The sequence below is a fragment of the Amborella trichopoda genome, chromosome 9 (assembly GCF_054954075.1).
Source record: "Amborella trichopoda isolate Santa Cruz 75 chromosome 9, AtrichopodaSantaCruz75HAP2 v2.0, whole genome shotgun sequence".
In the NCBI taxonomy this organism is placed as follows: Eukaryota; Viridiplantae; Streptophyta; class Magnoliopsida; order Amborellales; family Amborellaceae; genus Amborella; species Amborella trichopoda.
In genome coordinates, this window is record NC_142344.1 from 15,869,926 (window position 1) to 15,893,503 (window position 23,578).

At 40.9% G+C, this 23,578-nt stretch overlaps 1 protein-coding gene across 5 annotated transcripts in view; it reads left to right on the top strand.

Moving 5' to 3' along the window:
- Positions 1–23,578, top strand: part of LOC18424480 (glycosylinositol phosphorylceramide mannosyl transferase 1) — a 46,874-nt gene that overhangs the window by 21,583 nt on the left and 1,713 nt on the right. For 4 of the 5 annotated variants that reach the window (XM_088848028.1, XM_011630710.3, XM_020661478.2 and 1 more), the window contains 2 exons: positions 18,348–18,511; positions 18,600–18,670. In XM_088848028.1, coding sequence (XP_088704154.1) covers positions 18,348–18,511; positions 18,600–18,670 — 235 coding nt within the window. The remainder of the gene's footprint in view (positions 1–18,347; positions 18,512–18,599; positions 18,671–23,578) is intronic. The other variant, XM_020661477.2, reaches the window with a different exon arrangement.

Sequence of the window (23,578 nt, forward strand, 5' to 3'; positions counted from 1 at the left end):
TTTGAAATGTAAAATCTAAGTCCATTGAAGTATTTTCTTGGAATAGAAGTGGCTAGGTCTAAGAGAGGAATCTTTATCTCTTGAAGGAACTATATACTTGAGCTTTTTAAAGAGACAGGAAAGCTCGGGGCTAAACCAACTAACACTTCTATAGAACAAAATCACAAACTTGATGATCAATAAGGTGAAGCTCTTGAAGATGTGCGTACCTTTCAAAGATTAATGCCACTTACACGTGTAGACGTTATGTAAAACTATGGGCGTGATTAGTCTGTTTATGCATGCTCTATGGACTACCTATCTTAAGGCTGCTGTCAGAGTCCTCAAGTACTTAAAATCATCGCCAAGTGGGACTGTTGTTTTCCAATCATGTGCACATATGAGTTGAATCTTATACATATACTGATTGGGTTAGTTCTATTATGAACCAAAGATCAGTTCAGCCTATTGACTTTTGTTAAAGGTAATCTTGTAACTTTGATGAATAAAAAACAGTAAGTCGTAGCTATATCAAGTGTAGAGGCTGAGTGCAAATCCATGGTTCCTGGTGCATGTGAATTACTTTGGCTAAAAATTTCTTTTATGAGAACTTGGTTTTTCATGAAGTCAATGTCCCTATATTGTTATAAGAAGGCTGCTAAAAGTATAACTCATAATCCGCTCTAGCATGATAGAACCACTTATATAGAAGTGGGTTGTCATTTTATTCAAGAAAGAGTTGCTACCAGAGAAATCTGTCTACCATACCAGTGGACATGCTTATCAAGGCCGTTCGAAAACCTCGATTAGAAGTGATCTTAAGTAAGCTGGGCATTACTGATATATATGCACCAGCTTAAGGGGGAATGTTGCAAATACCAAAGTTCACATTCATTTTGGCTGAGAGTATAGCCCTTGAGAGTAGAATGGTGGAACAAGATTCGTGTAGCTGACCTCAAATAGTTGGGATAAGACTTGAATGATGATGATGATGTTCATTTAAGTTCTTAGAGACTTAGCTGTCTTTTCTCCTTTCATAGGACATGTTTGTCTTTTTCCTTCTATAAAGGACAATAGTGTACTTAAACATGTTAATATATATACATATACATATATAATGTTAATAACATATATATATATATATATATATATATATATATATATATATATATATATATATATATATATATATATATATATATATATATAGATATATATATATATATATATATATATAGATATATATAGATATATTTTGTATACACACACACACAAATACATATACATAAATACAAATACATATACAAATATAGATATTATATATACACACACACACATACATACAAGTTTAAGTGGCATGTGGGTCTCCATAAGACACCACCATAACCCCTCTCTCTCATTCTCTTCTTCCCCTTCTCCCCTTGACATGACTCTCTCTTCCTCTCTCCCACTCTTCCATCTCTAAAGCTCTCTCTCTTTGTAGAACTCAATCTCTTTCATTCTTCTCTGTCACTTACTTCCTTGGTTGCTGTACTTTTAACTCATCCCACTCAGAGCTATCATTGAGAACACCAACGAGCCAGCCAACATATGTAACGTTCATCACTCCTCGGTATCAGAAACCTGTACTTAGTTCATGATCTTGTTTATGGCTTGACTACAATACACGTGTCAATTTCCTTCTTTTTTTGAACATTCAATTTCCATCCTTCTTTGGTGTATGCAAAGTTGGAACTTTATATGGGCTCACAATGGGTCGAGTTAGTTCTTTAGACAATAATTCATTAACGTGTATAACTCATTAACGTGACAGTTCAACTCCTTGTGTTCCAAGGGCTCATCTGATATATACTAGTAAGTTAGGGAAACTCGATCCTGCATAAAATGTTGAAACGAGAGTAAAGTCACACCCTCCTCCCTAGTAGTCATAGGTGGGGCTACTTCCCTTAGTGACAACAACATGATCTTATGTCTATGGTTCATTCGTGTAAAAAGTGTGTGTGTTGCGCCTTCCACTATGGAATGTGTAGTTATCGTATTGCCATGGGCTACCAAGCAGTATGTGGAAGCATTCATGGGCTCCACTAGTGTTCGCAAGATCGAACCGGCCCGGTCAACCGCCCATGGGCCGGTTCTGGTTAGATTAGAACCGGGCTGGTTAACTAGGCCAATTTGGTCCGTTAAATTGTTTTTTTAAAATCAGTCAAAAAACCCCCAAAAACATTTCAAAAAATATGAAAAAATATAGATTTCACATATATTGTCTTATTACCTACAATTATCTTAAAACAATAAAATTAATACAACTTTTTATATAAATTAATATATGAAGACTAGATATGAACTCTCTAATCTTATTTCTGCCAAAATCGAGCACGAACATTGTTCTGTTCAACCAAATTAGGACTGTGATCTTATGAGGAACTCTCTGATCTTCAAAAGCACAAATTTTGATTGAAAAATACAAAAAAAAAGATGGAGAAATCAATTGTTGGGCGGATTTTTTTGAACTCAGAACTGAAACTCTGAGTCTCATCCCTAAACGCTCAAAATCGAGCACGAAAATTGCTCAGCTCGACCAAATTAGGACTGTGACCCTATAAGGAACTCTTTGATCTTCAAAATGCATGAATTTGGACTGAAAAAAAATGAAAAATGAGCCCTAAATTGATCCTTTGGGGGAACTCTTTCAAGGTGCTGAAGAACACGAAAAAAAGAGCACAATAAATTGATTTTTGATGATTTTTGGGTTGTAAAATTTTCAATTTATAGATTAAGATCAATTATGGACTATAAAGGGGCTGGAAAAGCCTGAAAAATCTCAAAAAAGGAATCAAAATTGAACCCTTGTGGGGTTCAACTCACAGGTCCTTTTCTGGATCAAAATAACACTCGATTTTTAAATATAACGCCCGTTTTTTCTTAAAACTGCTCAGTTGGATCATATATCATCCGGTTTGTGAGAATTTTGGCCAGTTTATACTACACACCAGCCGGTTTTGTACCAGACATTTGGGGGGTGGGGGGGGACCCCGTACTAGCCCCCCCAAAAACTGGGGATAACCGGGACCAGAAGGGTCCCGGTTCTGATCTAACCGGCTGGTTCCGAGTCGAACCGGCTGATATTGCGAACACTGGGCTCCACATTGCACCACACCTTTCGGTAAAAATTACCAATTGAAAACTTATCAAGGCAATGAGAATTAACTGCTACCTTGGTACTCCCTTTGAACCATGCGATCTTATAATGTTGTAGATGCTTCACCGCCTTCAATTGTTAACTTCTTGGTGACCTTCTTTTACACCATGTTTCTGCAACTCCCACTATTAATAATGAGATTGCATGCTTGGCCATCACAAGTACACTGTGTGAAAAAATTGGAACCACAAGCATTTGTCATCTTATGGGACCCAAGTATGAACTCTTCGGAGCCCCAGCATCTCTCCTTGGTCTACTGGCATCTCCTCACTTTGTTCACCTTGACTGACCTCCTCATCATACACTGCTCTTCCAATTGAGCAACTGCCACGTCTGCTCTCTCATTGCCTTGCTTTTCTTCAACAATATTAGCATATGCCATTGGGCTGCAGCCTGTGACCACTCCACTGCCTTATGCCCCCTGGATTACATAGAAAATATCAAATACTGGATTCCTCATTCTCCAGTGCCTCAATCGAGTGTTGAACCAGAGCCAGAATTCTACCAATCTCTTGCAGCCTGCTTCTACTCAAGCTAGCAACTCCTGTTGGAGACATCACCCTCTTGGGCTGTGACATCCCCACACTTGACCTTCATCCAACGCCCATATGTTGCGTTCCCCCGCTCGCCATGCAGCCTTATACGGAGCTTCCACTTGGTTCCATTTTTGCAACTTGCAAGGAAGGTTCATCTTGTGGATTTGGAGCCATAACCCCAAGACATACCTTGCCACACACTAGTTCTCTATTTCAGCCAACCTTGCATGCAAGGACAAGCGGTGAAAGTTCTCCATATTGGAATGGAAATTGAACCCTGTGGTAATAAATGAAATTGTTGGTGCATAAATTGCTTGTTGTTTGGAGGAAGAAATTGTTCCAAGATCTTGGCTTTCATAGTCAACCAAGATCGAATCTTATCCATTTACCTTCCACAACCTCGCCTCATGAACTTGGTCCCACCAAAGGGACGCAAGTCCCCGGAGCTCAACTGCAACCTATGTCACCTTTTTTGAATCCGTCAACTCCTCCCATTTGAAGAACCTCTCCACTGCACACAAACAATCCAAAAGCTCTCCCATGACAGGTTATTGGAAAATCCAATTTCTTTTAATACAAAGTTAACATTCTCAGCGCTTGGGCAATAAAATTTGCAACGCTTGGATCCCGGGCTCCAATCCTACCGCCAAGAGCTATCGGGGGGAAAAAAAAAAAAGAGAAAGAAATAAATTAAAATAGAGCAATTAAAGGACACCAAGAGATTATAAGATGCTATATTCCTGTAAGCCATGTTCACGAAGGATTCAGTTTTCTGGCAATTTAAAACCTCAAGATGCTTCCAAAGGGCGGGCAACTAATTTGGTGATTGATGCAATAAAGACGTTTAGCATTATTGAGGGGAAGATATATCTAGTGCGGTGAATCAATCCACCATGAGAGGAGGTCACAGCCCTTCTAGACGAAGTTACGGAGACTACAGCCCTCCTAGTCGTAGACCCACAGGTTACAAACTTTCTCGACAACACCGAAGCCCCTCCTGGGAAAGAAGATATCACCACAGGTGCCACCGACCCACTGGTTACAGTCTTTCTCAACTTAGCCGAAGTCCCTCTTATGACAGAAGCAGCCATCACCAAAGGGACCAGCGCCTTTAAACCTCCAACGACTATAGAAACACCAGGCTTTCAAGGCCCACCCACCGGACATTTAAGGCTCACCCAGTCTCTCACTTCAGAGGATCCTCCCATCAGGATACAAGCTTCAATCGCCACCAAGATTAATCAGCTACCACTTTTAACCACCATAAAGACTACTTTCAACCCAGGCGTACTCAAACCCTATGCAGGGCTCGTCAGAACCATCAGACTCATCCTTCACCTTCCTCTAGTCGCCATCGACGCCCCCAATGTACTAACCCAAAAAGAAATCCCACCATCCTTTCAAAATCCCGTAACAACCCCTCTACCAGGAAGGTAAGATTTCCCCAACCCCAAACACACCCTATAAACAAGATTTATCCCAACACTAACCTCCAACCCCCTCCACCCTCTTTCATATTCAGAAAAAACCTATAATCCACCTCCTCACTCTCAACTACCAACTCACCCCTCTGCAACATATAGTTGTCAGGTATTGCCATCACACCCCCACAATGCCACCATCCTTACCTCTACACCCCTACCTTCCCATTACACTATTCCATCTACCCTTGCTAAAGAGCAGTTCGCATTTGAAAAACCCAAAACCTTTGCTCAGGCACTAATTTCGAATCCTAAAACCTGCACAGAGCAACCTCAGTCTGCACAAAACCCTGTCATGAATACTCAGGAATATCATGTTTCGGTCCTTAACCACCAACCCCATGTTTGGTTCTCCCCCAACTGGGAGATCTCAAAGCGTATTTCTTCTTTAGAAAACTCGCTCATTGACACTTTTTTGCCTCAGCGCAATGACATTGAAGGGATTAACAAATGGCTTCAGAACATTTTTAAAAATCCCCATGTTGTTAACAGGCTACTTCTCATTTCCTAACAACTTCCACCCAATTATCCCTCAGGAGTCTACACTTAATTGAAAGCTTTCTTTACAGAAATGGATACCATCTCTTGGTGCCCACCAATTCAAAAAATTCTAGATCACTTTAGAAGGTATCCCCCTCCACCTTTGCACCAACAAATTTTTTGAAATTTGTTGTTGTCAATTCCTTTCTGTCCATTGGAAATCCTTGGGATTCCTTCCTCTGGGAAAAATTGTAATCCTAATTTCCTCATCTTCAGAAGATCTCATCCCTAGTGTCTTGAACTTGCATTTCAATGGTCTATCTTATAAGATATATGTTTCGGTCCAGCGCAAACACCGCCATGGCCGCCCTCAACCGGACCACAAAGGGTGGACTGGTCCAACGCAAAACCGAGTGCACTCTGATGTTCCGGGGCCTTCATCCGATGCACCCAAGCACCCTAGGGACCATAGTACCATACAACCCCCTAAATCTGCTACTAGACCCTGATCTACCGTTGCCCCCCAACCTAAGGACCATAATCCCTCTACATCCAACGGTGGCACTACCATGAATCCCATGTCTCGAGATCCCCGCCTTCATTCAACCAAAGGCAAGGGCCACCTCATAGATGTCCCATCTACTTCTGCTAGCCGCCCACCATGTTAGAAGTACTCTCACGAGTACTTTGACATCTGTTACCCGCCACCATCTTCGATGACAATCCAAAACATCATCGTGCCACATGTCACACAGCCACTCCTTTTTGCCATGCCTCCATGCATCGTGTCGGTCACCCCATTCCCAGCCTCTTCATCAAATGTGACCTCGACTGCCCCCCATCCTCGTCCCATAATTGACCCTCGCTGCCATGCCCCCAGTGACATTAATAGCACCTGTCAGCCGCCGCCTCAGGCTATCTCGAGTCCCATCACAACCCAGGTGGCAGTCCACTTTTCTCTCTCTTCCCCAGTCCCACCATAACCACTTGAGTACTTGTACAACCCAGCCGCCCTCAGCCATTAATTTCGCCCCTTCCCCAGGATCTATGCAAAATCTTTCCACCACTCCCAACGCGCCTCTATCTGCAACTCCTCCCCCGCTTTCTTCCACTTCTGTCTTTTCGACTTCTGCCCACCCCTTACTTACTCAGTCGGATCATTTCGACAGTCAAAATGTCTCCAACCCTAATCAAGACTTCTCTGCCCTGGTTCCTTTTGCACTACTCACCTCTGCCTCAAACCGCCAATCCTCCACCCTTCTCTCCCCAACCTCTGTCAACTATACCCCACTCACCTTCCCCTTTCCAGGACTCCCATAGTAGCACATCTCCCTCAACCATGCCACGAAGACAGAAACAAAAGCCGGCTTTTCCAAGATGGTGTCAAGACCAGTCCACCACTTCCCCATCAGGGGTGAACTATGACACCCCTCAGAACACAGCCGATTTAACTTCCTTAGCCTCCATTCACACTGCTAGCCCCATTAGGAAGAAAACCTCTAGGAAATCCACCCCCCACCCTAACTCCCCCCAATGAAGGTGCTCTACTGGAATATCAGAGAGCTCGGCAGCCTCGCCAAAAGGAACGATGTCCAATCTCTTGTCCAAACAGTTAACCCAACCATTCTAGCCCTCTTTAAAACTAAGCTCCCATCCCCTGACTTGTTTATGATTAGGTCTGTCTTGGGTCGAGAACCTTGCACTTAGGAAGCCAAAGTTGCACAAGGGGCCTCAGGGGGTACATGGATTATTTGGAATCCAACCGTCCTTCAAGGTGTCGTGGCCCAAATCCTCGAATACTCTGTGTCTTTATCCTTCACCTGCCTGACAAACAATGTCCCCTTTGTTTTTTCCTTTGTTTATGGCCCTAAAAACCCAACCCTTGGATCTCAACTCTGGCTGGAACTTTCCTCTGTGTCCCCCCCATTAACTACCCCATGGCTTGTGGCCGGCGACTTCAACACTGTAAGGTGGCCATAAGAAAAATCAAATGGGGTAATTATCAACGCCTCGATGAGAGCCTTTTCAGATTTCATAGAGGGTGTGGAGCGTCCTTCACTTTGTCTAACCATGCTACACCCCCAATTATGTCTGAATTAGATAGGTTTCTGATCAACCAACAATGGGAAGCTATCTTCCTTGACACCAACTCTTGAGTTCTTCCTAAAGCAACCTCTGACCACAAGCCTATTCTTTTAGACATTAATCACACCCAGTGTATCAACAAACCTTTTAGATTTGAATTGCACTGGTTTGAAGAACCGTCGTTCCATTCCATGTTCGCTTAAGTGTGGTCCTCCTCAAATGTATTTGGTTGGGCAGGGTTTAGACACACTCGTAAGCTTCAAAACCTTAAAGCAGCTCTCAAGCTTTGGAGTAGGGATATCCCCTCAAATTTCAAAACTTGGATTAGAACCTTCTCATCCTTAATCTCAAACCTCGACCTTCTGGAAGAAACTAGACCATTATCAGACCTAGAAAGTCAAGATAGAAACCAAGCCAGATTAGATCTCTCCCAAACCTTAAAACAGGAGGAGATTTACTGGTACCAGCTATCTAGGGTCAAATGGCTTAAATTAGGTGACCAAATACATCTTTTTCCACAAGACGGCCAATTCCAGAAGAAGGGGCACTGCGGTTACTCAAATCACTGTTGGACCCCAAATCTTCACCAACCCTTGCCACATTAGTCATCTTTTTATTAGATACTTCTCTAACCTATTTTCCAAATCCAACCTCCCTCGCCCCCATTTAGCCAATCTATCCTTCAAAGTTATCTCCCCTGAAGTCGCAACCAATCTTGAAAGGCCTTTCTCCTTGGAAGAAATAAGGTTGGCTACCTTTAATCTTCCGAAATATAAAGCCCCTGGACCAGACGAGTTCCCTATAGCTCTATTCCAAAACCTCTGGGATGCTACTGCCCCAGACCTTCAAGCCTTCTTTGAAGAATTCCACCTTAGGGGCAAAATAAACTCAGCTCACAATGCACCCTCCTAGCTCTGATTCCCAAACTAGAGGGTTCCCATAGGCTGAAAGACTTCCACCCAATACTGGCCAATGTCTTGGCATCTTCCTACAAAATACTGGCCAAAGTCTTGGCATCTAGGTTTCAGCTGGTCCTGCCCTCCATAATATCTCCAACCCAGTCCGCATTCACTGCTAACAGACAAATCCTGGATGGGGTCCTGACTACCCATGAAGCTATCCATTCTAGATCCCTTTCTAGACAACCAGGCCTCATCATTAAATTGGATTGGGAAAAGGCTTATGACAGGGCTGACTGGGCAATTTTAGATTCCATTCAATCGAGAATGGCCTTTGGTGCAATCTGGAGAAAGTGGACTTCAGAGTGCATATCAAATCCCTGTTTCTCCATCCTCATTAATGGCTCCCCCGAAGGCGTCTTCCAAGCACAAAGGGGCCTTAGGCAGGGTGACCCTCTGTCACCTTTCTGATTCACTCTGATTGGGGAACTCTTCAGCCAGACAATCTCTAGACTCTATGAAAGTGGCTCCCTTTCGGGCTTCAGATCCTCCCCCTCTGGCCCCACAATTTCCCACTTACTCTATGCAGATGATACCCTCATCTTCTGTGATGCCAACCCAAACCAAGTAGATTGTCTATGGCGTTTCTTGAGAACCTTTGAGTTACTGGCCAGAATGAAAGTAAATCTTTCCAAGACTAAGATGATGGGTATTTCTGTCGACATTGCTTTTCTTACTAGGTTGGCCTCTCGCCTAGGCTGCTCCACAGAAACCATACCATCCTCCTATCTGGGCCTCCCTCTTTGCTTAGGAAAACTGAAGAAAAACATGTGGGATAATCTCATACAGAGATTCACTTGGAAATTTGCCTCCTGAAAAGGCAAATACCTTTTTATTTGGGGGAAGAATCACCCTCAGTCGTGCAACCTTAGCTAGCATTCCTATTCACTGCATGTCTCTTTTCCAAATCCCCATCTCGATTATTCATGTCTCTTTTCCAAAACTCATGCGTGATTTTCTCTGGTCAGGGGTAGATGACACCAGGAAAATTCATTTAGTAGCTTGGGAAAAAGTCTGCAACCCAAAAGGTTTCGGTGGTCTAGGAATTAAGAACCTCAAAATCATGAACCGACCCCTTTTGGATAATTGGTGGTGGAAATTCTCTTCCCCCGATCCCCTACTCTAGAAAGAAGTTATTCAGGCCAAATATGGAATGAATGGTGTTGATTGGCTGCCTCGATCTCCCATGCACAGATCCTCAGGTGCTTGGAAAAGCATTTCCTCCTCTAAAATAGACTTCTCCATCAGAACTAGATTAAGCCTTGGTAATGGCCTAAGAATTAAATTCTGGACTGATACCTGGTTTGGATCTTCACCTCTTGCTCATGCCCACCCTTCCCTGTTCCCATTAGCTCGAGACCCAGTGGCCCTTATCGCAAATTATGCGACTTTCTCAGGCACCAATTTGGTCTGGACACCAATCTTCAGACATGATCTTAATGATCAAGAAGCCTCCTCTCTTTGCCACAATCACTAGGGAATTGCTTTAGCACTCTTTTTAGACCAGATTCATTGATTTGGCCCCCTTCCCCCTCGGGTGCTTCTCAGTAGCTTCCTTCTACAATTCCCTTCTACCCAACCCAAGTCTCAAACCCCTAATTAACCTCTCCTGGTCTTTACCCATACCCACAAAGTTCAAGCATTTATATGGGTGCTTCTACAGGGCAGAATCCTTACCCTGGACCAACTCCAAATAGGGGATTTGCCTTCCCTAACCAGTGCATCCTCTGTCTCCAAGAAGAGGAGACTATTCCCCCATCTTTTCCTCCACTGCGAAGTGTCTCAATGCCTTTGGGCCTCTCTTCTCAAACTCTTTGGCCTTCAATGGGTCACCCTGGCTAACATGACCCCGTTTTCCAAATATACTTTGCACCACCTTTTTTCCCAAAAGGGTAGGAAGTTATTGCATCTTGTTGTAGCAAGCCTTTTTTGGAGTTTGTGGTTAGAAAGAAATTCTAGAACCTTCAGAAGCATACAAAAAATTATAGCAGCTGTTTTTGCATCCATAACTGCACTTATAGCCTTTTGGGCCAAGTCCATTCCCATATTTGCTGCCCTTCCTATTTCTCACTTCTTAAAAAACTGGGATAGCCTTTTACACCTCGCACCCAAATAAACAGACTGAGACCTCACTGGACTCCTCTCCTCCCTGGCTTTCTCAAACTCAATGTAGATGGTTCCTCTTTAGGTAATCCTAGCCCTTCGGGTATTGGAGGAATTTTGTTGGAACATTCTACTTCCATCTGGACCTTCTAAGAGTTCATAGGGCACCAAGACTCGACCTATGGGGAGGCTAAGGCCCTAGTGGTGGGCCTCAACAAGGTGCTTGTCGTAGCACCTGTAGCACAAGGCATTCAGGTTGAATCAAACTCTCTCAACATCATTAGTTGGGCCACACAGCTGTGATTACCTCCATGGAGACTTTCTTCCATTTTGTATCATATTTTTTATTTATGTAACTCCCTTCCTCAAGTGTCCTTTACCCACGTATACAGAGAAGCTAACTCGGAGGCAGACAGATTGGCCAAGGAGGGAGCAAGCCTTGGCCCGTAAGCATACTGTGACTTCACTAGGCGAAAAAAAAAAAAAAGAATGAAAAAGAAAGAAAAAAGGAGAAAAAAAAGGAAACGAAAAAAAAAAAAAAAGAAGAGGAAGGAGAAACAAGAGAAAAGGAAAAATATAGGACATGGTTCTTTTGGTAAGCCTAAAATCCTGGACCCCATTTTAGTGTTTTCTATTAGTGACCTTTCTATTCTGCTTTACACTCTCCCACTTCACCCATCTCTACCATCTCCTAAGGGACCACTTTTACCAGGCACCAGCACATATACTGTTCTCTCTCAATCCTCCTCCCATGTTCACCTTTCTGGCGGATGTCATCGCCAATTGCAATAGCTGTGGCTGCTAAATTACTGAGAAGGAATATAAATTTTGGTACTGAGTTCCAAGTCGGTTCCAACAAGAGATGAAGAACTTAGATCCGCCCCAACAACAAAGGTGCGCAATTCTGAGACTTAATTCCCCCGACTTAATTCCCCCATCTTTCTTTCCCCCTTTCTCTCCCTCTCTCACTTCTGCATCTGCATCCTCCTCTCCTTTCTCCCCTACATCTCAACCAACTTCACCTCTCTCTGTCTCTCTCTTTTTTGCAATCACATTCTTTCTCCTCTCTTATCCCCCTATCTTACCGATCTTTATATACAATCATATCCTTCTTCCCTATTCCCCCCTATCTAAACTTTGTTCCGGCTTCTCTCTCTTCTAGCCCTAATTTCCTCTCCCCACCATCTCTATCTCTGTATCTCCTCCATGTATACTTTCATAGCATTTATCCTCTACCTGCCCCCCCCCCCCCCCAAAAAAATAAAAAAGAATGAGATAAACCAGAAGAAATCCTCTTTCCCATCATCTCTACTACATCCCTGTTCTCTACATCCACCCCTACCTCAGCCTGGGTGTCTTTTACCTCAGTACACCCTCTGGTCCATCCACCATAGGCCAGTTGCCCATTAACATTTCAATATTGGCTGATGATTCTTCACTGAAGGCCTGCCTCCTCTGGGGAGCCTACTCTAGCTTTTCATAGTCAGCCAGCCTTTTGAAGATGCAGTACTCATCGAAGACAGTACTGCCCAAGCCTTTCTTTCTTTGAAGGTTGGGCCTGTAGTTGATAGCCCTTCCTAGTGGCCCACCTTAACCCCTCCACTGAAGACCCTTTGCTCAGCTGCAGTTCTTTCTTGGCTACGAATTCCTTCCTTCATAGAAGCCTTGGCTCCTCTAGGAAGACCACTATAGTCTCTTCCATAGTCAGCCAGCCTCTCGTAGTAGCAGTGCTTATAGAAGATAGTCCTGCCGAAGCATCTATCTGCTGACGTTGGGCTTGTTATAGATAGCCCTCCCTAGAGGGTCACTTTAAGCTCTGCTAACCCACTGTTGGCTGCCAATTTGCGTACAAGGCATGACTCCTCAGGGGAGCCTACTCTAGCCACTTCCAAAGTCAGCTTTCCTTTTGAAGTACCAGCGCTCGTAGAACAAATTGCAACAGTTCCACAATGGTTATCCGCTCTCTCATCGACCAAAACCCCACTGAGGATGTCCGATAGTGTACCGACTGTTTTTATCTTATTTTCTTGCCCTTTGCTGCATTTTAATTGTCTTCCCCTTCGCCCTCGTTTCTTTTATTATCATCTTCTTCCTCCCTCTAGAATGTTCTCTGAGCACTGAACTTGTAGGCTGTCGTCTTCTCTCGCCCTACTTATGTAATTTTCTAATATTTAATACAAGTTAACCTTTATTAAAAAAAAAAAAACATTCTCACAACAAAAAAATCTAGGGAGATCAACTTTTATTCATGAATAATCGATGTCGCTTTTGTCTACCCCACACAGTCTGCTCTCTTCAAAAAGGAACTCTAGGGACTATTGCATATGCTCAAATATGATGAAATAAACCTCTCAACAGTTATATATTCTCAAGAAAAATTTCAGAAAAATAAGATCACGAAAATCAAGTTGAAACCACTCAAGATCATGGAGTAAGCAAGCTAGTCTACACATACCATGTGTATGGACTACACTATTGCTTTGGGACTCTTCAAATATTAAGTTTTCATGGCCAAAAATGAAGAAAGCTACTGTAAATTAAGAATTACAGCAAGCTTTGATAATGGAAATAAGGTAGGAATTAAAATATACGAAGAAAAATCAATACCTTAATGAAGCAATAGTATGGACTTGATCACATAAATGAGGGACTACTTCAAGGAAGAGGATAGTCTCATGGGTGGCCACGTTTTTGTCAAGGGCTCTCTCTCTCTCTCTTTGAAGTGAATACTTAAGTTAGGGTTATAGATGATCTCATAAGTTACTTTTATATTTAGATCATAAAGATGGATTTGATCTTGATCCTTGATGCCTTAGATCAATGGCACATGAGAGGTTTTTATGCAAGCCACTCATCCATATCTTATCACCAAGATCAATTGATGAGCTTTTGATACCCTTCACTCCTTAAAACCTAAGTTTATAGTCATTTTACCTTGAAGCCATTAACTCCATGTTTTATTTCCCATTAAGTACAAATTCATGTTTACATTTATGCCCATGGTTTTTGAATAATTTGTGAGAGTCAATAAAATACAAGGACATGGACATAAAGGTAATATGGGACATCCACACATGTGAATAAAACATCTTATGACATCACCAATAGGATTTTAACAGCACTAAAGTTTCACATGGGTCAAGCCTAAGGTGGTGTCACATAAGATATACCCACATGCTACAAAATCATATGTGGATAATAATATGAATTAAATTAATTTTCAAAATCCCATGACTTCACACATGCCAAAAATGGCACAAGAGCAAAAAAAACATGTGACGTAAAAGAAACTTAAGTCATAACAATAAATAACACTTTAAATAACAAAATAACATGTTATAACATAATACCAATAAAAGAATTAATGACAAATAAGTCCTCACATGGATATGATGTCAGCATGATGTCATCCACGAGTGGGGAGGTGACGATGCCACGTGGCATCCCTATGGGCACTTGGGATTCATGTGGCATCCCCATAGGATGTCCTTGTTTGGTATTTATGTCAAACAAATTTGAAAATCACATTTTTTATTGTTTAAAACAATCTGAAAAATTCTTCAAAAATCCCAAAAATTCTCTAAATGATTTCTCAACAGTATTACACAATTTCTCATCAATATAAAATCTTTTCTCATCAATCTTAGATTAATTTGAGCCAAAGGTAAATGAGATCTCTAGACTTATAACACTAATCAGGGTCTTCCATTGGGTTAACCCGAATGACGTTCCACTAGTGTCTCAAGCTAACCCAATGGATCTATGCTCCACAGTCCATGGCAGGGACACATAATTGGTCACATCAAAATCGTTGCACTAGAGCTTCCTATCACCTGAGGTTCAATGGATTACTGGTGCACCCCTGTGAGACATGTTCCTATTTAAATACAGGGGTCCTCTCAAAACACATGTGCACTAGCTCTTCTAAGTTGGATAATACTATAGAAAAGTGGCTTCCCCATATGACTGTGGGTGCATATGCCATGGAACGGTCTCGTGTCAGGATACGGGCTCATGTACCATGAGCCGACCATTCCATACAGGGTGAATACTCGAGTTCTATTATTCTCGATTGGATTCTCTAAGCCCTGGCTTATCACATCAACTATGAGGCATTCTAATCAATATAGTCCTGACTGGGAGGTGACCCTCACACCTCTCCGAGAGTTCACACTCTCAAAACTTATACTCTCATTGCCTCAAATACTCGGGGTATATAAATTTGGGCCCCAGTACGTCAAGCACCCTGATTCAGTCTCTCTCTAACTTCCACTAAGCGTAAAACTCTAAGCTTTAAGGCCTTAAAAGGCCACATAGCCAACATCACGTTGGGGCCACACTTTAACTACATAATGCGGGAGAAAGGGGAAACAATTTTCATTCATCAAATACTCTTGTTACAGCAAAATCAAGTATTTATAGAGTTCTCCCACACCCGACCCTAGGTGGAAAAATGACCAAAATGCCCTTACAACAAAGGAGAAATGACTAAAAAATATCCTAGTTTTCCAATTTCCCACACAGCCTAGTCATCATGAATCTATATTCATGCCCCCAAATTCCAATCCATGAATCCAAATTCTCATGCATGCGTCCAAGTCCCCATGCATAGGAACTCCACACGATTGACTCATGGGAACTTAAAAGCTCATTAACTTAATTTGACTCCATGCTCTACACTTTTACCTCCATCATTTCATGAAAACCCAATTTAATCCCCCTAGGAATTGCATTCCCTTCGCATTTTCCTCGAGTGCTTCGAGTTTGCTACGGGTTTCAAGGTCCCCTTGGATAAGTCCAAAATTATCAAGGTAGCTTTGATTAGACCCAGGATGCTCTCCCTAGCCTCAGGATGGGCCTGCCAAATTAAGGATCTGCCCACCTCTTATTTGGGCATGCCTCTAGGTCTTGGTAAACCAAAGAAGCGTCAATGGTCCCCTATCATTGATAAGGTGGATCGTGGACTTGCTGAATGGAAATGTCGCTTCCTTTCTTTCGCTGGCAGAATCACTCTCATCAGGGCAACCCTCTCCAACACTCCCATCTAGCTCATGTTCTTGTTTCACATGCACGTGGCAGTGGCCTCCCATCTGGAACAGCTCTTGAGGAATTTCCTTTGGGCGGGTGATTCTAGTTCGAAGAAATTCCACCTCATCTCATGGGAGAAAGTTTGGTCAACCGAAACTCCTCGGAGGTCTCGATATCCGGCACCTGAGAAAACACAACACGGCCCTGCTGGGCAAATGGTTGTGGCATCTAGCCACCCAAGAAAATCTTCTTTGGATCCAAGTTATCCACAGTAAGTACCGTCTTGACCCCATTGCTTAGCTACCAGCAGGTAGACCCACAAGTAGGCCTTTGGGTGCATGGAAATCTTTTCTATCTTCCTTCACCCTCTTCCAACGCCTCATTTAGATTCCATCCTTGGTAGGGAACCTGCATCGTTTTTGGTTGGACTTATGGTTGGGCCATAATCCCCTAAGGGACGCCTTCCCCTCTGTCTTCTCCCTCTCTCTATCCCAAAATGCCTCGGTGGCTGAGGAAATGCCCCTCTCGGGTCACAGTAGAGGGTGGAACCTGTCATTCAGCATACTCCTTTCTGCCTCGGAGTCTCAAGATTTCATCAATCTTTCAACCCTCCTTCATTCCACCTTCCATGCTGACCTTGGTCTTGACCAAGTTGTTTGGATCCCATCACCCACGGGATCCTTCACCGTCGCATCCTTTTACAGAACCCTGCTGCTGCCACCCACCTTTCCCCACTCACCACCATCAATTGTGGCCCAGGCATAGTCCTCCATTGCACCTCCAAGAATTCAAGCTCTTAATTGGATTGCTTTTTCTGAAAAAGCCCTCAAGGTTGACCACCTACAATGTAGAGGCATCCCCATCCCCAACAGGTGCACCACGTGCCTCTCCGATGAAGAAAGTAACCCCCACCTCTTTCTCTTGTCCCGTGGCCCAGGATCTTTGGGGTTACTTACTTCGACTCTTTGGTTGGACATGGGTCACCCCCTCCCCCCATTCTGGCCCTTTACACTTTGTCTCAAGTCTGTCCTTGGCCTAAAGCTGGCACGACACTGTGGAAGGCCCCTATAGCAGTCACAGTTTCGATCATCTGGACCGAAAGGAACTCCCGCATCTTTCGAGTTGAGAAATGCTCGGTGCCGGGTCTCCTTAATAAAATCACTTATTTGGTCATCTTTTAGGCCTCCAACCACAAGAGGTTCAAGGGTTACCTCCTCAATCTTCCTCCGCAACTGGCAATCCATGCTCTACGCCCGCGCTCCTTGTCCAACTCGGGCTAACCTGTGGCTGCCACCTCCCTTTGGGCACACTAAGCTGAACTTTGACGGGTGTTCCCTAGGGAACCCCAGGCCCGCAGGTGTCGGAAGCCTATACAGGGACCACCAAGGCTTGACTTTAGCATCCTACTCCAGCCATATCGGCCATGCTGATTCCCAGTTGGCTGAGTCAATGGATATCCTTGAAGGCCTCAAACTTTTCGACCCTTGTTGGCACCAATCGCTGATTATTGAAGGAGATGCACAAAACGCATCACTTGGGCCTCAGGCTCATCGTCCTACCCCTGGGGTAAGCCTTTCTTTTTGGTTTAGAACCCCCATATTGTAGGTGGTTCCTTAATAGCAAGTTAACAATTTCAAAAAAAAAAAGAAATGATTTACCAAGAAAAAAAGGGTGGCACTTATCAAACATGATAATTTTCCAGCACGTCGTTCTATATAAAGCAAAGCAACTCAAAACACGTCCTTATTCCAGAATTCATCTCTATTGGATGCCATTTGCATCAAGTAAACTTCCCTGGTTCTAATATTTTGGTTGCCCTTCTGAGTAGCTTGTCTGGTTTTCAGTCTTGTTATGTTCTGTTGTGCATCTAATATTACAATCACTTAACCAAGGGCCTGAATGTGATCATATTTTGGCTGTTGGAAAGCATAAGTTTCATTGCGTAGTACAGGAATTCCTTACTGAGGATTTCTACTCTCTAGTGCCATCAATATGGTCACTTAGATGTCCCCCCGATGTATCATTTTCATGTCCAATATGAGCTGTTTCTAATTAAATTAATTTTTACTTTTTTAAAACATTGAAAATGTGGTCACTTAAGATTCAGGCATTGCATGAAAGTATTTGTGCTCTATTGTAAAAAATCCTGACTGAACCGTTGAATAGGGATCATAGGTTCTTTGCACATATATGTTCATATTCATAAGTTGTGTTGTAGTATGGAAAATAAATATGGACAGAATTGAGCAGTTGGTCAACAGCCGTTCAATTTTGTGGACGAATGAAATTTCGCATAAAAAAATGAACCAAATGGAAATGCATAAAACATCTCAGCTGTCTGTAAGAATTGCACAGTTGGGGATCACCTGTTCAATACTAAAACTTTTCCTTTCTGTATTACCTGGATAAAGATGGAAATAAGTTTTTGTCATGTTTATTTGCTTTGAGTAATTTATTTGCAACACTTAACTGAGGTTAGGTTGTTCTCATGCTGCAGAAAGATGGTTCAACATATTACAAATATGGTGGATGGTGGTCAGTGTGGTGGATGGGTACCTACAGTATGGTTCTTTCGAAAGCAGCATTCTTTCACAAAAAGTACTTGGATCTATACGCACATAAGATGCCCTCGTCCATTCATGATTATGTAATTAGTGAAAGGTCAATTTCAAGCTGGTCAAACTTATTCTTGGTGTTACTTTATGTTGTTAAATTTCTTATGTACTACGGTTGATTCATTCTTCTACAGAAACTGCGAAGAGATTGCTATGTCCTTGCTTGTTGCTAATGCCACCAGGGCTCCTCCAATTTGGGTTCAAGGTACCCTGTGATGATTCAGATTTGTCTGGAAGTTAGATTTCTTGCATACTGAAGTTTGGTTTTACATTATTTATTTGCTTGATTGTAATGGTTGCTTTGATGTCAACAAATTAATGAAATTTCTGTATCCAAGACTCAAGAGAATGGTACCTGTGAGCCTCTGGAAGAATGGAAAGCTTTTGCCTGGTATTATGAGGGAAACAATATGACAGAATTGGCACTTCTAGATGACTGATGGCTGCAAGAAATACTAGTGAAAGGGATCTCCATCTTATTTTAAATTCACAGAAATCGAAATGGAATTGAAAAACTCAGGCATCAACAACAAATAGTTGGTGGAGAAACATTTGTCAATTTGTACCTATATTTTGTGACAGTTCTTGGACCTCTCAATGAGTTCTATGTTGCCTCACTCTTGACGGAGGTTTATGAGTGTTCCTTGTATCTAAACTCTGCCTTCTCAACTTAGTTTCTACTTGAGAGTAGAATGCTTATTAGGTACGGGGAAGCAAAAGATTCACAAAACCTCAAAGTCGGGAGTGTCTAGAGGCCATTTGCACATGAAGATGGAAACAACCAAATCTCAAGAGATTTTATGTCGGGGTGTGTGTGTGTGTATTTATATATTTGTGTGGTTTGTGTGTTTCCAATGAACGAAAATTCAGCCACCCAGCCACCTAGGCAGCATTTTTTGAAAAACACCTAATCGTGGACTAGGCGGCTTTGGCTAGGCACCCACCAAGGTGGTGTAAAAGGGGGGCGCCTAGGTGCCACCTTGACCTGTACCAAAATATAGTATTAATTCAGTTCGAATTAATATATGGAAGCATTAGACTTTTTATGCTATTTGTCGCTCTGCATGTAACAATAATTATGAATTTATTGTTAAACCAAAAAATGGTATTATATTGTAATTATTAATTTATTGAAAATGTTTTTTGCATGTAACAGTAATTATTAATTGTTAAACCAAAAAAATAGTATTAATTAAAATAGTATTAATTCGTAATTATTAATTTGTCGAAAATTCTTTGTGCATGTGGTAATAATTATTAATTTATTGGTAAACCAAAAAATAGAATTAATTCGTAATTATTAATTTATCGAAAATGCATTTTGCATGTTACAGTAATTATTAATTGTTAAACCAAAAAAAATAGTATTAATTCGTAATTATTAATTTGTCGAAAATGCTTTGTGCATGTGGTAGTAATTATTAATTTATTGGTAAACCAAAAAATGATATTAATTCGTAATTATTAATTTATCGAAAATACATTTTACATGTAACAGTAATTATTGATTTATTGGTAAACCAAAAAATAGTATTAATTTTTAATTATTAATTTACTGGTAAACCAAAAAATATTATTAATTCAGTGTTAATTAATATATAGAAGGATTATACTTTTTATGCCATTTATATTTTTGCATGTAAAAATAATTATTAATTTATTGGTAAACTAAAAAATAGTATTAATTATTAATTTATCAAAAATTCTTTTTGCATGTGATAGTAATTATTAATTTATTGATAAACAAAAAAAATGTATTAATTTGTAATTACTATTATATAGTATATACAATAAAATGGGGGTAGGTGTGGGGGATCCAACTTTTAAAAAAAAGACAACACACGCCGCCTTTGGGTCTAGGCGGCCGCCATAGCACCTAGGTGGCCCATAGCACAAACTGCTTAGGCGGCCGCCTACGCCGTTTTGAACATTGTGTGTTTGTACTGAATTATGAATTGTTACATTTTTTTCGTTTCCCACATGTTTCATGAGCTGTATATTAATATGTTATCATATGATAGAAAACCTACTGAACACACTTCTATGTGTTGGTATATATTGATATGTTTGTTTGTGTATCCACTATATTCTTGTGATATCTATGGACATCAATTGGGTGCTATACATTTGATTGCTATTCGGTGAAGTTAATTTTTAGCACTGTTGTAGCAGAGGCATCGAACCACCTATTCCATAAAAGACATTCGCTCCAAGAACCGTTATTTTCATTTTCTCCCATTCCTGAATCTTGAATCAAGGTCCTGGAGGGAAGCGCCATTCTAGAAGGAGATCACAGCTTCTATGGCTTCTGCCTTGATTTAAAAAGAAATGCTCCATTTCCATAGGTTTATAAGATTCTGTTTGCAATTTAGCATGCCGATGTGGAAAATTTTATCCCTATATTATAGATAATTTGGTTGAAACTTTTATTTTTTTTGAGGTAATTGGCTAGTTTGTATTAAAATATAAAAGATGTACAGATTACATATCGCTTTTCTTTATACAAATGTGATGTTAAAACTAAGTATTTGCACTGGAATATAGAAAGAGGGAAGGGATCTTCAAGCCCCTTGCTGGGGTATATTGATGTAGGAAGGAGGGAGAAAGAAAATTAAACACATCAGAAAAAATAAAAAAAAGGTAAGGACCATGCCCTTCTTAGGGTCCGCAGTGGAGTCCGCCACAAAAAAATCTTTTCACAAGACCCAAAAAAATTATTCTTCTCTATCTTTTGCTTTTCCAATATTGACATATTTATAAAATAATAGAACCCTAAAACTAACTAGCTCCTTAAGAAACCCTAAATACCATTAAGTCCTAGCACGTCATCTACTTAGTATTTATGTTCCAACTACAACCCTAAATTCTCTACAACAAAGAGAACATACGTAGCATAAACGAAAACTAAAATCCTAAATAACCCCAAACCTAATTTCAATCTCTTATAAAACAATAAAATAGACAATGAAAAGCCCTAATTGCATCAATCCCTTTGGTGATGGATTCCCACCATTTGCCTAGCCACCTTCTTCACTTCAATTAGTAAATTAATCAAATGCTTCGTGTGCTGCTTGTAATGGAACTCTGGGATGCCAAACATAATCTCCATTTCTCCTTCAAGCTCAAAAGATTGTATTTTACATGCCACAACTAGCTTTTCTTCTTCTCATAATTGATTATTGAGATTTTTAGTGCTTTTGGATTGTTGTCCACATCTTTTTCTTTGAGATTTACCTTTTCATAATATCCAATATATGTGAACTTCTTCTTCATTTGATCCACAAGGTTGAGATTTGGTGTCATATCCACTCTTATGAGTACTTTCTTCTCAGTGATTGATATCTTCTAATCTTCGCAACCGTTCATTTATTTCATCATTCTTTCCTTGTATATCTTTCATGGCTTTATTTTTGCTCTCTTTGATTTGCTGGTTTGCACCCTCTTTGATTTGTTGGTTCACAAACGTCATGGTAAGCGGTAGTATACCCTTAATCACAAAAGTGGACTTCAGGGCATTATGGTAGATGGATCTTCAAGCTCTAATAGCAATTGATGTAGGGAGAAAACAAACAAAATTAAAATAAATAAAAAATAGAAAATTTAAGGATGAGATTATACCTTCTTTCAGGGTCTGCAAGGGAGTCCATCTCAAGAATATTTTCACAAGACTCAAAACAAATTCTTCATCTCTATCTATCTTTTTCTTATCCGCCATTTACATGTTTATAGAAGAAAGGCACCCTAAAACATACTTGCTCCTTAAGAAACCCAAGCACAATTAAATCCTAGCACTTGATTTATTTATTATTTCCTTCCAACTATACCCCTAAATTCTCTACAACAAAAAGAAAAAATTACAAAAAAAGAAAACTAAAAACGTAATTTCAATCATAAAAATTAATAAAATAGAAAAAAAATGAAAACACCCAAGTGTATCATGCATGAATCACAATCTGGGCATTGTGCCATCTTTTACTAGAGCAGATTCTGCTGCATTGGTTTCCCTTTGAGAGTGTTTGAAGACAATTTGGCAGTATTTGTTGTTCATTTTCTTTCAATTTTGTCGTCTGGTTTGAAGATTCCACAGTTTGTATGGCTATCGTAGAAGTTTATTGGGGATGTGCCTTAATCAAGAGTATGGAGCTTATAAGAAGTAACCAAGCAACCTTCTAGACCTCTATAGATTTTCGGATATCATTGCACATCAGAATGTTAATGAAATGAGGAAACTGAAACTCAAACCTATAAAGTTGTTGGGGCGTTTAACTCCCGCAAATTTCTGTGGTGAAGGCCTTCAAGTAGATGTTGGGGCGTGCTATAAAGTTGATTATTTCTCAAAAGATGGAAACTTCTAATAGTTTCAGGTGTTAGTGCTATCTACCTTAGCCTTTAGGAACATTTTGGAATTTCGTATGTATGTTTTTAATGTAAAGTTGTTGCAGTTATTACCCAATAGGGCTATTAACCCTTCGTGTAACTTTGTAGAAAGGATTTCTCTCCTAAATGAATGAGATGTCTTTCTTACCACAGTTTCCTGTCTTCCTGTGGTACTTATGAATTATGATTTCAAGGTTATATGGCTTCTTGATTATCATTTATTTTATTCTTCGATTCTAACCAGTTATTCTTGTGAAGGTTTGGTTTCCTCATTCTCTCCTCATTTCCAATTCTATGCTTCTCTTTCTGCTTTTAATCATAGACTATGGTCCAGACATGTAAGACCATGAAAACTTGCAATGTTTCTCTCTCTCTCTCTCTCTCTCTCTCTCTCTCTCTCTCTCTCTCTCTCTCTCTCTCTCTCTCTGTTCACAAGAAATGATTAGCCCCACACAAATGTTGCAGGACCTTGTTGTGCACCCAATGCATCCATTTTTAAACATATAACTCAAAGCTGGTTTTGGACTGCATGCATAAAAAATTGCTAATGCAGGGGTGTGACCCCATTGCAAGCCATACAAAGGGGATTTAGAGCATTTTGATTGTGTACTGTACACCACAAGGTGCAGCCTAGCCATGATCACCTTGACTGCCGTAGGATCCTTAGGGACATTATATTCTAATGCATTAGATACCCCTATCTAAACGCTGCCCAAAATCATCTGCGCAACTCATT